The 17270-nt window shown below is 43.4% G+C and overlaps 1 protein-coding gene across 1 annotated transcript; it reads right to left on the reverse strand.

Annotated features, from left to right (window-relative positions):
* Window positions 1-2997: 2997 nt before the first annotated feature.
* On the reverse strand, window positions 2998-16859 carry LOC115123821 (nuclear factor 7, brain-like). Its single transcript, XM_065027803.1, has 6 exons — window positions 16290-16859; window positions 11973-12068; window positions 11558-11791; window positions 11401-11465; window positions 4533-4648; window positions 2998-4309 (listed from the first exon to the last, which is right to left on the reverse strand). The coding sequence occupies exons 1-6, from the start codon at window positions 16725-16727 to the stop codon at window positions 3741-3743; spliced, it is 1518 nt and encodes a 505-aa protein (XP_064883875.1). The 5' UTR covers window positions 16728-16859; the 3' UTR covers window positions 2998-3740.
* Window positions 16860-17270: the final 411 nt, after the last annotated feature.

Below are 17270 nucleotides of genomic sequence, written 5' to 3' on the forward strand. Positions count from 1 at the left end.
GCCCCACTCTATGTAAATCATGCTGTCATTCTTTTTTCATGGAGACAAACTTTAATAGTCAATTGGAAGTATTTCCACACCCTGGTTAACAGTTGTGGAGAATAATCTGGGGCAAATATATGCTTTGAAAACTTTGGGGAAGCAGCTTCAAGGGTGGAAACATTTCTAGACCATTCAAATGAACTGGAAATCTCTGATGACATCCGACAATTCTTTGCAAACTGCAGAATACACAGCTTCCTACAACTCTTCTAATATGCTGATATTTCTCAGTGAATGAGAGAGTATAGGAATTCTCTCAACTCTGTGTCAGCATAAAATCAATATTAAAATAGATAGCTCTTACTTTTTTCCAGTGTGTCTTACAAGCTCTTTCTGGTTCATTACTCTTCAGGACATTAATTGTGATCTTCAGAGCCCCTTTGCTGGCATTGCTCTCCTGCTTCTGATCTTCAGCATCCATCCCTTCCTCATCCTCCCACTGACCCTGGGTCATCTGGACACAGAATTATTCTATACTTCTTCAGATGAGACTTTAGATATGAGAGGGACTTGTCTTCAAACAACTAAGGAAGATAAAGATCAAATCAGAGGAGAGCATTTTGAATTGTTGAATTTCAATAAATAATATGTGACTATAAAACACACCTTGACTATGGACGCCAGGTCTGTTTGATGACTGTTAGTCTCAGACTCTGATCCCTCCTGTTGGAATGTACAGACAAAACACAAGGTTACAGACACTACAGGTAACTATACACACACACCTCTTTATATCACTCACAAAGGTGAACACAATCATTTCTATACTCACAACAGTACCCTTAGCTATGAACACCATTAAAAGGTACACTGTTTTTGTTGTCATTTGAGTCTTTGTAATAAAACATCGTATAGCTTCAAACTATGTTAACAGCAATCATGTTGAGCTCGTGATCTGTCAGTCCTTGCATCCATAGCTCCATCTGCAAATTTGAGAGTGGTTACATTTCTGAAACAGCCCCAACACCTGGTTTGCTGTAAACATGAGTGAATGGACAGTTGGTTTTAAAGATAACCCCATATAGACACACCGCAAAAGTTTCCTGTTTACACTCTGTATCCTATTATTCATTAGGTTAGACTAAAGAAGGCATCTATACTTCTAAAGTTCCTTTCACAAAGTCATACAGTAAAGCTTGTCCAAAATACCTTAATACAACCTGAGCCACTCACCTCTGTTCAGTAGGAAAGACTCCCTTACTGAAATAATAATAGAGTTATTATTGACTGGTCACTCTTCATGGACACACAGCTGGGAACAGGTGAGTCTGCTCTCTCCTGCTGGTCCCTATTAAAATAATTACAGCTTACTAAATACCAGAGTTTACATTCTGTATTTGTATCCATGCTTTTTTGCAATGACGACTATCATTCTCCGTGTTATAAGGTGAACATACGGCATACACTTTACACTTTTATATTGTGCCATTTACCTCACTTATCATTGCCATTCCATACTGAGATTAAACAAGGGAAATGGGACATTAAAAGGTCCACTGTGATATTTACAGCAATTCTTGATCATTTAACTTAATTAAATATATCCACTGATTCTAGAAGATCATTTTTTAACACTTCATGAGTTTAGTTCAACTGTTTAGACTGTGTTGTTACAGCATTCAACAATGCATTTAATGTTTTAAAAAAAGAATGGAAACCGAAACCTGTGATTACTTTGGAATCATTGAACCAAAACAACCTCAAAAAGAACTAATCACTAAACAACCAGTAGAGGAAGGCCTACATGAGAAAAAAACAATGAGTTAAGCATTCTGGCACGGCGGCCAGGGCAATACTGTCACGATCGTCGTAAGGAACGGACCAAAATGCAGCTTGGTATGTGTTCATGATGAAGTTTTTAATAAAAGAAAGCACTGAACACAAACTATACCAAAACAATAAATGAATAACGACCGTTAAGCTATAATGAGAACTGTGCTGACACAAGCAACCCACAAACAAACAGTGAAACCCAAGCTACCTAAGTATGATTCTCAATCAGAGACAACTAATGACACCTGCCTCTGATTGAGAACCGTACTAGGCCGAAACATAGAAATCCCAAAATCATAGAAAAACAAACATAGACTGCCCACCCCAACTCACACCCTGACCATACTAAATAACAACAAAATAAAGGTCAGAACGTGACAAATACAGTCTGTAAGCTTACCATTTAGAAGAGATGCCATCGAGTCAATCGCATCCAAACTCCCTCACAAAGGGAGCTCAATCACCTCAAGAAACTCCACAGTGTCCTCAATATTCCTATCTGCTCTGTATTCACAAGAGTGGACATTTCTTGTGCTTAGTGTTTGTTTGGTCTTCCATAAAATCATGCTTTTCAAATGCTCTTTACAAGAGGCATGCTTCCCCAGTCCTTTAGTGATGCCACTGGCATGTTTCCAAATTGAGTAGCCAGTTTGAGTGAAAGCTCTGTCCGAATTAACATTTAAGTCACTCTCTAGTCTAGCATTCAAACCACTCTCTGTGAACCAGGCGCTAACTACAAAAGGCCTGCTTTTCCCCACTGAACATGCGGCTCGGGTAAGTGTCAAGACAAACAGGTGCTTGTTGTTGTTGTTGTTGTTGTTGTTGTTGTTGTTGTTGTGGTTCCCTCGTGCTGCAGGTGCTAGGCCCAGGCTCTTTCTGATCAGCAGGTGGTGCGGGGGACTTGCGGGTATTGCTGCTCGGCTCCTTGTGGTCTGGCTAGCAGAATGCTTGGTGAGCTCGGCATCGCTCTAGGTTTGGTGGTCCTCAGTTTTTATTCTCTTAGCTTTTTTCTTAGCATAGCAATTAACTAGCTGTAATTATTAACCACTACCAAAACTTAACAAAGCTGGTTACTAGCTAGCATAGAATCTGTAGCTAGCTGTCTGTAAAAGTGACTGTTTTCCCTCTGTGAGAAACAAACCCGGTCAACAATAAGGTAATGAAGGCGGTACCAGTGCCAAGTCAGAATAAATTGCTTTATTTTAACGTAATATTACATTATTACATCCCCCCTTCCACCCCCTCCTCAGATTATGAGATTGTGCACTACTGGCAGGCCTGGAAGCGCTACATTGGCAAAACCGGGCATGGTAATGAATCATTATTTGGGGTTGCTTATATTTATCTTGTTACACACAAGTGTTTATTGAAAATGTGTTTTTTGAAAATCCCAACACCCCCTGAGAGGGGCCATGCCCGACTTTGCCAACCCATAGCGCCGGCGCTGTTTTACACAAAGCATAACCCTGCCTTCACAAACACATGGTAAGATTACTTAAAAAGGACACCACAAAGCAGTTATTAACAGAATATGCCCCTAACGTCAACAATAAAACATTTAATAAAAGATTTTAGAAAAGGATGAACTCAAAATTGATAATTTGATCATTCTAGCTGGTAAATAGTTTCTGAAATACTCAACATAATCAAGAAAGGTAGTGGACACCAGGGCCAGGTCCCCAGCAAGCCAAATTTGGCATGTGACTTCTATCCAAATTACAACTTTCTAATTAATTTTTTGGTTTAGAACATGCCAAATAACTATACTACATAACTACCAACTGGTCTACCCCTGAAGACATCATGGAAAATAAGTACTATTTTATACATCCTTTTCTGGTTACTAAAAAGACGTGAACAAAACCTGACCATGACGTCAGAAAATATAGCATAATGACGTCATTGCAACCAGTTTGCCTGCTGGGTCAGTACCAACAGACAGTCAGTGGGTTATTGTTGCGGCCCTCCATGTACGGCCCGGGGCAGAGGCATAAGGAACACGGGGAGATGAAGCTGCACCATGAGGAGTGGAGGAGAACCATGCTGTCTGCATCATAGAAGGACACCCTCTCCCTGTCACAGTCTAGGTACAGCCCCACCCTACGAGGCCCGGCCTGGGCCTCAGCCTGAGTACCTGGGTCACCTGCAGCTGCCATCAGGGGAGTCTCCACACCATCATGGCTGAACACCAGGCCCTTCTCAGGCTTCAGGTGCAACATTATCTCCCTCTCTGGAGACAGGACAGACTCTTTGCCGGAATCTTCCTTCACCTTTAGCCCCACCCCCCAGTCCAGCTTCCCCCCCACCTCCACTTCCCAGTAGTGCTGCCCTGTTTGGACGGTTTCTGTGGAGACGACGGTGGAGGTGGCGGCGTAGTCACGGTAGTAATTGAAGCCGAAGCCGCCCTTCCGGTCTGCGTGCCTGACACTGGCCCCACCCTCTAATACCTTTAAATAGGAATCATCACTGCTGCTAAGGGTGAGGCGCACAGGAACTGAGGGGAAGAGTTCAACAGACAGAGAGAGATGGAGTTAGAGACACACACTTTCCCCTGTTCTCTTTCTCACCTGGTTTCCCCAGTCAGTGCTCACTCTCACCTGGTTTCCTCAGTCAGTGCTCACTCTCACCTGGTTTCCTCAGTCAGTCCTCATTCTCACCTGGTTTCCTCAGTCAGTGCTCACTCTCACCTGGTTTCCTCAGTCAGTCCTCATTCTCACCTGGTTTGATGATCTTTAGCATCTCCTTCCACATGCAGAAGGGCAGGTGAGTCTCGTAGAGGCCGAGATTGAGAGAGTCAGGGGTCACAAACAGACCTCTAACCCTTGACCTGTAACTGAGACAGACAGGGTTGAAACTACCACAAAAAGTTCACCATTTTGGAGTTAGACTGTCTGGAACAAACATTTCCTATCAAAAAAATACTTCATCGTAGGGACACTGCTGGCCATATTGGTCTAAAAGACACAACACATCTCTCAGAAGGCAATACAGGACCTATACATACAGTACCAGTCAAAAGTCTGGATACACCTACTCATTCCATGGTTTTTCTTTATTTTTACTATTTTATACATTATGGAATAATAGTGTAGACATGAACACGAGAAAATAACACATATGGAATCATGTAGTAACCAAAAAATGATTAAACAAAACAAAACAAATCCAAATATATTTTATATTTAAGATTCTTCAAAGTAGCCACCCTTTGTCTTGATGACAGCTTTCACACTCTTGGCATTCTCTTAAACAGCTTCATGAGATAGTCACCTGGTATGCATTTTAATTTACAGGTGTGCCTTGTTAAAAGTTCATCTGTGGAATTTCTTTCCTTCTTAATGTGTTTGTGCCAATCAGTGACAAGGAAGGGGTGGTATACATAACAGCCCTATTTGGTAAAAGACCAAGTCCATATTATGGCAAGAACAGCTCAAATAAGCAAAGAGAAATGACAGTTCATTATTACTTTAACACATGAAGGTCAGTCAATGCGGAAACTTTCAGGAACTTTGAAAATTAGAACCAGGAACAGATATAGCCCTTGGTTCTCCCCAGACCTGACTGCCCTTAACCAACACAAAAACATCCTATGGCGTTCTGCATTAGCATCGAACAGCCCCCGTGATATGCAGCTGTTCAGGGAAGCTAGAAACCGTTATACACAGGCAGTTAGAAAAGCCAAGGCTAGCTTTTTCAAGCAGAAATTTGCTTCCTGCAACACTAACTCTAAAAAGTTCTGGGACACTGTAAAGTCCATGGAGAATAAGAACACCTCCTCCCAGCTGCCCACTGCACTGAAGATAGGAAACACTGTCACCACTGATAAATCCACCATAATTGAGAATTTCAATAAGCATTTTTCTACGGCTGGCCATGCTTTCCACCTGGCAACTCCTACCCCGGTCAACAGCACTGCACCCCCAACAGCAACTCGCCCAAGCCTTCCCCATTTCTCCTTCTCCCAAATCCATTCAGCTGAAGTTCTGAAAGAGCTGAAAAATCTGGACCCCTACAAATCAGCCGGGCTAGACAATCTGGACCCTTTCTTTCTAAAATTATCTGCCGAAATTGTTGCCACCCCTATTACTAGCCTGTTCAACCTCTCTTTCGTGTCATCTGAGATTCCCAAAGATTGGAAAGCAGCTGCGGTCATCCCCCTCTTCAAAGGGGGGACACTCTTGACCCAAACTGCTACAGACCTATATCTATCCTACCATGCCTTTCTAAGGTCTTCGAAAGCCAAGTCAACAAACAGATTACCGACCATTTCGAATCTCACCATACCTTCTCTGCTATGCAATCTGGTTTCAGAGCTGGTCATGGGTGCACCTCAGCCACGCTCAAGGTCCTAAACGATATCTTAACCGCCATCGATAAGAAACATTACTGTGCAGCCGTATTCATTGATCTGGCCAAGGCTTTCGACTCTGTCAACCACCACATCCTTATCGGCAGACTCGACAGCCTTGGTTTCTCAAATGATTGCCTCGCCTGGTTCACCAACTACTTCTCTGATAGAGTTCAGTGTGTCAAATCGGAGGGTCTGCTGTCCGGACCTCTGGCAGTCTCTATGGGGGTGCCACAGGGTTCAATTCTTGGACCGACTCTCTTCTCTGTATACATCAATGATGTTGCTCTTGCTGCTGGTGAGTCTCTGATCCACCTCTACGCAGACGACACCATTCTGTATACTTCCGGCCCTTCTTTGGACACTGTGTTAACAACCCTCCAGGCAAGCTTCAATGCCATACAACTCTCCTTCCGTGGCCTCCAATTGCTCTTAAATACAAGTAAAACTAAATGCATGCTCTTCAACCGATCGCTACCTGCACCTACCCGCCTGTCCAACATCACTACTCTGGACGGCTCTGACTTAGAATACGTGGACAACTACAAATACTTAGGTGTCTGGTTAGACTGTAAACTCTCCTTCCAGACCCATATCAAACATCTCCAATCCAAAGTTAAATCTAGAATTGGCTTCCTATTTCGCAACAAAGCATCCTTCACTCATGCTGCCAAACATACCCTTGTAAAATTGACCATCCTACCAATCCTCGACTTTGGCGATGTCATTTACAAAATAGCCTCCAATACCCTACTCAACAAATTGGATGCAGTCTATCACAGTGCTATCCGTTTTGTCACCAAAGCCCCATATACTACCCACCATTGCGACCTGTACGCTCTCGTTGGCTGGCCCTCGCTTCATACTCGTCGCCAAACCCACTGGCTCCATGTCATCTACAAGACCCTGCTAGGTAAAGTCCCCCCTTATCTCAGCTCGCTGGTCACCATAGCATCTCCCACCTGTAGCACACGCTCCAGCAGGTATATCTCTCTAGTCACCCCCAAAACCAATTCTTTCTTTGGCCGCCTCTCCTTCCAGTTCTCTGCTGCCAATGACTGGAACGAACTACAAAAATTTCTTAAATTGGAAACACTTATCTCCCTCACTAGCTTTAAACACCAACTGTTAGAGCATCTTACAGATTACTGCACCTGTACATAGCCCACCTATAATTTAGCCCAAACAACTACCTCTTTCCTAACTGTATTTAATTTATTTATTTATTTTGCTCCTTTGCACCCCATTATTTTTATTTCTACTTTGCACATTCTTCCATTGCAATACTACCATTCCAGTGTTTTACTTGCTATATTGTATTTACTTTGCCACCATGGCCTTTTTTGCCTTTACCTCCCTTCTCACCTAATTTGCTCACATTGTATATAGACTTGTTTTTTTATTTTTTTTTTATTTTTTTTTTTATTTTATTTTTTTTTAACTGTATTATTGACTGTATGTTTGTTTTACTCCATGTGTAACTCTGTGTCGTTGTATCTGTCGAACTGCTTTGCTTTATCTTGGCCAGGTCGCAATTGTAAATGAGAACTTGTTCTCAACTTGCTTACCTGGTTAAATAAAGGTGAAATAAATAAAAAATAAATAAAAAGTGCAGTCCCAAAAACCATCAAGCGCTATGATGAAACTGGCTCTCATGAGGACCGCCACAGGAAAGGAAGACCCAGAGTTACCTCTGCTGCAGAGGATAAGTTCATTAGAGTTAACTGCACCTCAAACTGCAGCCCAAATAAATGCTTCACAGAGTTCAAGTAACAGAAACAACTCAACATCAACTGTTCAGAGGAGACTGCGTCAATCAGGCCTTCATGATCGATTTGCTGCAAAGAAACCACTACTAAAGGACACCAATAAGAAGAAGAGACTTGCTTGGGCCAAGAAACATGACTAATGGACATTAGACTGGTGGAAATCTGTCCTTTGGTCTGATGAGACCAAATTTGAGATTTTTGGTTCCAATCCCTGTGTCTTTGTTGTGAAATGCGGAGTTGGTGAACAGATGATCTTCTCATGTGTGGATCCCACCGTGAAGCATGGAGGTGTGATGGTGTGGGTGTGCTTTGCTGGTGACACTGTCAGTGATTCTTTAGAAGTCAAGGCAAACCTAACCAGCATGGGTACCACATCATTCTGCAGCAATACGCCATCCCATCTGGTTTGCACTTAGTGGGACTATCATTTGTTTTTCAACAGAACATTGACCCAAAATATACCTCCAGGCTGTGTAAGGGCTATTTGACCGGGAAGGTGAGTGATGGTGCTGCATCAGATGACCTGGCCTACACAATCACTCAACTACAACCCAATTGAGATGGTTTGGGAATGAGTTGGACTGCAGAGGGAAGGAAAAGCAGCCAACAAGGGCTCAGCATATGTGGGATCTCCTTGGAAAAGCATTCCTCATGAAGCTGGTTGAGATAATGCCAAGACTGTGCAAAGCTGTCATCAAGGAAAAGGGCTAATTTGAAGAATCTAAAATATATTTTGATTTGTTTAAAAGCTTCTTAGGGATAGGAGTCCCGCTAGCGATTTCAGATGAAGCTGGAGGGCGCGCAATTCAAATAAATAATCATAAATATTATGGATTTTAAACATTTATGTACATATAAGTGTCTTATATCGGCTGAAAGCTTAGATTGGTTTTAATCTATCTGCACTGTCCGATTTACAGTAGCTATTACAGCAAAAACATGCCATGCGATTGTTTGAGGACGGCGCCCCACATCAAAATATTTTTCCACCGGCACAGGTTTCATACGTTCACAAATAACGATTAAATATTCACTTACTAAGCCTCCCGGGTGGCGCAGTGGTGGTATAGAGTCTCTGCTGTTCCACCAGAGACTCTGTGTTCGAGCCCAGGCTCTCTTGCAGCCGGCCGTGACCGGGAGGTCCATGGGGTGATGCACAATTGGCCTAGCATTGTCTGGGTTAGGGAGGGTTTGGCCGGTAGGGATATCCTTGTCTCATCGCGCACCAGCGACTCCTGTGGCGAGCTGGGCGCAGTAAACGTTAACCAGGTCGCCAGGTGCATTGTGTTTCCTCTGACACATTGGGTTGGATGCGTGCTGTGTTAAGATGCAGTGTGGCTTGGTTGGGTTGTGTTTTGGAGGACGCATGGCTTTCGACCTTTGTCTCTCCCGAGCCCGTACGGGAGTTGTAGCGGTGAGACAAGATAGTAACTACTAACAATTGGATACCACGAAATTGGGGAGAAAAGGGGGTAAAAAAATAGGAATTGCATCCAGGGAGCTAATTTTCAATATGACCTTTCTCCTGCAATTCTAAAAGGATGGTCTCTCTCTCAAAAAAATCTGGTTGGTTTTTCTTTGGACTTTCTCCTACCATATCTATTGTGTTATATTCTCCTACATTATTTAAACATTTCCATAAACTTCAATGTGTTTTCTTTCCAATGGTACTAATTACAGTGGAGCAAAAAAGTATTTAGTCAGCCACCAATTGTGCAAGTTCTCCCACTTAAAAAGATGAGAGAGGCCTGTAATGTTCGTCATAGGTACACTTCAACTATGACAGACAAAATGAGAAAAACAATCCAGAAAATCACATTGTAGGATTTTTTATGAATTTATTTGCAAATTATGGTGGAAAATAAGTATTTGGTCACCTACAAACAAGCAACATTTCTGGCTCTCACAGACCTGTAACTTATTCTTTAAGAGGCTCCTCTGTCCTCCACTTGTTACCTGTTTGAACTTGTTATCAGTATAAAAGACACCTGTCCACAACCTCAGTCACACTCCAAACTCCACTATGGCCAAGACCAAAGAACTGTCAAAGGACACCAGAAACAAAATTGTAGACCTGCACCAGGCTGGGAAGACTGAATCTGCAATAGGTAAGCAGCTTGGTTTGAAGAACTCAACTGTGCGAGCAATTATTAGGAAATGGGAGACATACAAGACCACTGATAATCTCCCTCGATCTGGGGCTCCACGCAAGATCTCACCCAAAAATCCCAGAACCACACGGGGGGACCTAGTGAATGACCTGCAGAGAGCTGGGGCCAAAGTAACAAAGCCTACCATCAGTAACACACTACGCCGCCAGGGACTCAAATTCTGCAGTGCCAGACGTGTCCCCCTGCTTAAGCCAGTACATGTCCAGGCCCGTCTGAAGTTTGCTAGAGAGCATTTGGATGATCCAGAAGAAGATTGGGAGAATGTCATATGGTCAGATGAAACCAAAATATAACTTTTTGGTAAAAACTCGTCGTGTTTGGAGGACAAAGAATGCTGAGTTGCAGCCAAAGAACACCATACCTACTGTGAACCATGGGGGTGGAAACATCATGCTTAGGGGCTGTTTTTCTGCAAAGGGACCAGGACGACTGATCCGTGTAAAGGAAAGAATGAATGGGGCCATGTATCGTGAGATTTTGAGTGAAAACCTCCTTCCATCAGCAAGGGCATTGAAGATGAAACGTGGCTGGGTCTTTCAGCATGACAATGATCCCAAACACACCGCCCGGGCAACGAAGGAGTGGCTTCGTAAGAAGCATTTCAAGGTCCTGGAGTGGCCTAGCCAGTCTCCAGATCTCAACCCCATAGAAAATCTTTGAAGGGAGTTGAAAGTCCGTGTTTCCCAGCAACAGCCCCATAACATCACTGCTCTAGAGGAGATCTGCATGGAGGAATGGACCAAAATACCAGCAACAGTGTGTGAAAACCTTGTGAAGACTTACAGAAAACGTTTGACCTCTGTCATTGCCAACAAAGGGTATATCAACAAAGTATTGAGATAAACTTTTGTTATTGACCAAATACTTATTTTCCACCATAATTGGCAAATAAATTCATTAAAAAGTTTAAGTGTACCTATGATGAAAATTACAGGCCTCTCTCATCTTTTTAAGTGGGAGAAGTTGCACAATTGGTGGCTGACTAAATACTTTTTTGCCCCACTGTATATGCCTATCCTGGCTTATGGGCCTGAGCTATAGGCAGTTTAGTTTGGGCACGTCATTCAGACAGGAAGTGGAGAAAGAGGGGCCTAGCCCTAATTAACACTTTTTGGGTTAATACATGATTCCATATGTTATTACATAGTTTTCATGTCTACATTATTATTCTATAATATAGAAAATAGTCCAAATAAAGAAAAACCCTTGAATGAGTAGGTGTGTCCAAACCTTTGACTGGTACTGTATATTTGCTCATGTCATTGTATTCACATGTGTATATTTAATGTTTTTGCACTTAGGTTTGGCTGTGTCCTTCATCTTCATCCCCTCAATAACAGAAAGGCCTCTTTCAGTCCACCACTGTGAACACACATACACACACATCAAATCACTAATTATGAAAGGCAGACCACAAGACAACCAGTAACTAGACTCCGTGAGACTCCTCTCACCTCTAGAAAGTAGTCAGACTCAGGTATCTCCAAAGCGGACTGCAAAGTCACTTCCATCTCCCGACCAATCATCAGCGTGTTCTCTATTACACAATCATTCTTCAGCATGGCCGCCACAGTTTTCTTCTCTTCCCTCTCCTGCTCCTCCTTCAACTCCTCCTCCCTCCTCCTCAGGAACTGGTGCAGCTCCTCGAAACAGGAGGAGATGTGAGCCGACAGGCTTTTAGATTTCTCCTGTGATGGGATGGAAATGTTTGACTGTATGACACACCACTTTCTTCAAGCTTTACTAAAGTCACATTCACAGATTAGTCAATTATTCAATACAATAACACGTACAATACAACTTTATTGTCCATTAGTTACAGCCAACAGTATGTGTAGGTGTGAGTGAGAGAGAAAGAGATTCCCTCACCTTGGTCTTGATGATCTCAGAGGCCTGCTGTTGGTTCAGTCCTTCCATTTCACGGTTCTCTTTCACCAGGAACCCCAGAGCTCCCCTCAGAACGTTCTAACAACACAGAGACTAGGATTCAATCAAATACCCCCCTACCAAGCAAGCAATTAAAAAAAATAAAAAATGTCATGTAATCTACTCATTTTGCCATGGGGCAGAGATACATTTTTGCCGTTTTAAAGCTAATTTCCTGCAATTCTACACATTTTACAGTGACTTATGCCATGTTAATGATATCTGAGTGAGAGTGACTAACAAAATCAATGGAGGCACCCTGAGGTCAGGACCCCTGGACACGTGCCCTGCATGCCTGGTCGGTATTCTGCCGACTTAACTGACCCTCATTAACCGGTCAACGAACGGTAAGAAAATGTCCAACCAGTAAAATGACGTGACCAACAGAAAATACTATCAGAGATATGTATATAATGACGAGATGCTTATGTTTCTGCCCTAACAATGGGAGTCGTCCCAAGGCGGGAAGGCAGGCGACAAGATTAGTCCCAAAATAAGCCCATGTGACTTATTTTGGTGAGAGTGAACCTCTCGCTTCGCCTGTTCCTCTCTGATACTGTGCATGTGTAACAGTTTAGTTTCTGTCCCTCTCCTAGCCCCTACCTGGGCTCGAACCAGGGACCCTCTGCACACATCGACCACAGCCACCCTCGAAGCATCGTTACCCATCGCGACACAAAAGCAAAGCAAGGGGAACAACTACTTCAAGGTCTCAGAGCGAGTGACGTCACAGATTGAAACGCTATTAGCGTACACCCCGCAAACTAGCCATTTCATATCGGTTACACATGCATACAAGGGTCGGCCATTTTTCATTAAGAGCTTAATGGAAACATCGTTTTACAGTCAAAAGGCTATAGCCCGGCCTCCCGAGTGGCGCAGTGGTCTAACATGCTGACCAGACCGGACACGTGAACTGCGTGAGCGTTGCAAAATAAATGTACACATACTGTACAAGTCATTCAATCATTGCACCCACACTGCTTGCGCGCATCAGCGAGTGTCTGCATGGCCAGGAGCTAAAATATAACTTGGTTCTATTTGTGATGCTCAACACGCTGCAAGTCCTGCCTCTCCCATCTTCTCATTGGTTTTTAGGAGAATATACCCACATGGGTGATTGAAAGATGAACTGAGGTCCACACTCCAGTCAGTTGTTGTAATGTACCTTACAGTTGGTTGCCAACCGCCATATCAAGACCAAATAAGAAGAAGAAGTCTGAAGGAAGGAGGAGAGATGACTAGAAAATCATTTGGTTGACCTTTTTATCTGTGGATTAATTGTCGGAGTAGAGGACCTTGTGCATTTCAGGTAAAATAACAACCCAATGTTTATATCACAGAACAAATGAGCAAGCAACAGGAAGCTAGCTAGCTATATTGCCATAAATGTTTATTGCTTTTTGACCTGTCCCAAAATTAATATAATTGGTTCAGTGTTTTGATATTTCAACCTGCGTGTCCTGATAGCATCTGGTGTGGGGGGACAAAATCCACATGTGCAATGGTGCACGCAGACACACACGTGCGTGCGGTCTGGTCAGAATGTTAGGCACTGCATCGCAGTGTTGCGGCGTCACTACAGCCTGGGGTTCGATCTGGGGTTCGATGGTGTCCAACAGGGCGGTGCACAATTGGCCCAGCGTTGTCCGGGTTAGGGGAGGGTTTAGCCAGGGGGGTTTTCCTTGGATCATCACGCTCTAGCGACTCCTTGTGGCGGGCCGGGCACCTGCAAGCTGCCAGTAGTTGTCAGTTGAACAGTGTTTCCTCTGACACATTGGTGAAGCTGGCTTCCGGGTTAAGCAAGTGGATGTTAAGAAGAGCTGCTTGGCGGGTCATGTTTCAGAGGACGCATGACTCGATCTTCGCCTCTCCCGAGCCCGTTGGGGAGTTGCAGCGATGAGACAAGATCGTAATTGGATTGCAATTGGATTTCATGAAATTGGGGAGAAATAGGGGGGTATAATGAAAAAAAAAGTCTATAGCCTATTATTGAACATGCAATTCCTGTAATGAAGCAGCTAATTAAACATCATTTTTAAACATTTGCCAAAATGAAATTAGCGGAAAACACAGTTCTAAACAGCGCATCTAATGTGAGCAGTTCAATATGTGAGTGAGATGAAAATCTCCATTAGAAACTTAGACTGAGGGGGAATCTAATAGCAACTGCTAGGATGGGTTGCTAATATGACTAGGATTGTGCCTTTGGCTTCTGGACAACAAAATAAAGATGATTAAAAAAAACAATAGAACAGGAGAGAAATGCTGGTTAAAGGCATCAGGAAGTCTTTATAAAATAATTGCCTCCACGTTTCTATGGATGGATTTTCGCAAAAACAACTGTGAAGCAAGACATGCCTCATTATTTACAAAAATGTTTAGGTTTAAACTATTTTTTGGCCTCCCGAGTGGCGCAGTGGTTTTAGGCTGTGCCACTAGAGATTCTTGGTTCGAGTCCAAGCTCCGTTGCAGCCAGCCCAGCGTCGTCCAGGTTAAGGGAGGGTTTGGCCAGTAGGGATGTCCTTGTCCCATCGTGCACTAGCTACTCCTGTGGCGGGCTGGGCGCAATGCACGCTGACACGGTTGCCATGTGTACAGTGTTTCCTCTGACACATTGGTGCGGCTGGCTTCTGGGTTAAGCAGGCATTGTGTCAAGAAGCGGCTTGGCTGGGTTGTGTTTTGGAGGACACACTGCCCTTGATCTTCGCCTCTCCTGAGTCTGTACGGGAGTTGCAGCAATGGGACAAGACTGTAACTACCAATTGGGGAGAAGGATAAAGTTTAAAACAATTTTACTGGCTCAAGCTCACATTGCAAAGTGGTGGATGATGCGCTGATAGTCAACGGTAGGCAGACTATAGCCTACGCATCCAAATGCGCGCTTTACGAGTTCAGATTGAGAAATAGAAATAGCTACTTTTTAATCGTCGCCACAAGTTTCTAACACACGATTACATATAGAATTGTTATTTTTTGGGCTTACAAAAGCAGGTTTCACTCCAGTAGCCTACAGGCTTTTTGAGGCGCTACTCTCATGCTGTCTGACAGGTGGTAGGCTATTCCGCTCCTCAAACTAGGCTGTCTATATGTGTGATAAATAAAATGCATGACGACTCACAAAAATACAAATGAGCCAATTTAATTCCACAAAATTATGCAAATGAACCTATAGACCGATAAGCTTGACTGGTCAAATGTATTTTCGGCAGCTTTAACAGTTAACCATTAACATCCATAGTTGGGACCTAGGACCCCTAGCGGCTGGGGGCCCTAAGTGACTGCTTATGTCGCTTATGCCTTTTTATTTATCACACATACAGAGAGCCTGGTTTGAGGAGCGGAATAGTCTACAATGCACCACCTTTGACATCATTTTCGCTTGAGGCGACATCGGTAGCGTTTATTGTGAATGTGATCTCTGTGAACATCTGGGAAATTGACTTTAAAAGATGAATTGTCAGTATGCAATCCCTTGTCTACATCTCCCATTTGATAGAATGCCAGAGAGCCAACAGAGCTTGAGAACAGATACATACCACAACACTCCTTGTGACTGAGAGAATGCATGTAGCCTACTTTGCCATGGGTTTAACAGTGTTTACAGATTTAAAGATTATATTTATGACAGAGTGTCACGATCGTCGTTGGAATGAGGTGAGGACCAAAGCGCAGCGTTGTGAGTGTTCATCATATATTTATTAAACCGAGAACACTAAACAAAATAACAAAGGAGAAACGAAACAGTTCTGAAAGGTGACAAACACATAACAGAAAATAATCACCCATGAAACACAGGTGGGAAAAGGCTACCTGAGTATGATTCTCAATCAGAGACAACTAACGACACCTGCCTCTGATTGAGAACCATACCAGGCCAAACGCAAAACACAACATAGAAAAAGGAACATAGACAACCCACCCAACTCACGCCCTGACCATACTAAAACAAAGACATAACAAAAGAACTAAGGTCAGAACGTGACAGAGAGAGAAAGAGAGCAAGATTGAAAGAGAGAGATTAAGAAAGAGATTAAGAGAGAAATTAAGAGAGAGAAAGAGATTTTGCAAGTTTTATCAAGTTACTTACTGTTGTATAGAACACTAAAACACAGATTGAGGAAATTAAATATAGACTTGGAAACCTACAGGCAAGAAAAGTTATATAATAAACATCTCTTACCATTTAAGACGTTCACACAGCAGTATAAGTACAATTATGAGGTTTAAAAAGAACTGTGCTGTCATAGACCTACACACCTTACTGATCTTTGCTGCCTCTTTCACAGGTGTGAACGTGTGTCCCCGGTGCTTTTCTCCATCTCTGCAGATCACACACACCAACCTCTGGTCTGTCTCACAGAACAACTTGAACTTCTCGTCATGCTCTGGACACACCAGCTCTGAGGCTACAGTGCGTCCCTGCGGTGCCTCTGGTCCCCTCGCTGCGAGGCCACTCTCCTCCTCCTCTCGGGCCACATCTGCCATATTGGTCAAGACACGGTGAGCCCGGAGATCCTTCTGGCTGAAAGGGCCGCGGCACTCTGGGCAGCGGCTCTGGCTCTTCGCTGAGCTCTGCAACAGGTGAGCTCTGATGCAGGGGCGGCAGAAGGTGTGGTCGCACGGTAGACTCACCGGGTCGGTGAAAAGGCACAAACAGACTGGGCACTGGAGCTGCTCGGACAGGACTGATGTCATATCTGTATTAAAGTTCTGGTACACCTTTACTATTATTTCAATGTTTTTCTGTCTTTGAAAAGTTCACTGTCTTGATCCTCGGTGCTCAACAGGTGAAGAAAGACATTTAAGTTTCACTTTCAATTCCCTTTGTTCAGAGTTCATACGTCCACAACACATTCTCTCGCACCTGTAAAACTAGCTGGACTGGAAATGTTGGGGCCACCTGTTTAGGCCTAACTAGTCTTATATAAGAGGAACCACAGAGAAACCTGTTGCCACTGCCAGGTTATTGGTTCATTCCTAGGCTACCTATCAACGTTTTAAAGCAATACAATACCGTAGTGTCCCTCCAGGCTATCCTCCTGGACAAGCTTATCCCATTGAGGCCCAAGATAAAGCCAGTCAGCATACTACACCAATCCATCCACTTACTAAAAAGACTAAAGTAGGGTAGATCAGCATTAGACAGATAAGCAATCTTTAAAGTGGAAAGGAGTGATCTTGAACAGGTTTGACTCTCCCATGGTTTTAAACACCCCAAACTTGTATGAACTAATCTTT

Source organism: Oncorhynchus nerka, linkage group LG14, assembly GCF_034236695.1.
Source record: "Oncorhynchus nerka isolate Pitt River linkage group LG14, Oner_Uvic_2.0, whole genome shotgun sequence".
NCBI classification, from domain to species: Eukaryota; Metazoa; Chordata; class Actinopteri; order Salmoniformes; family Salmonidae; genus Oncorhynchus; species Oncorhynchus nerka.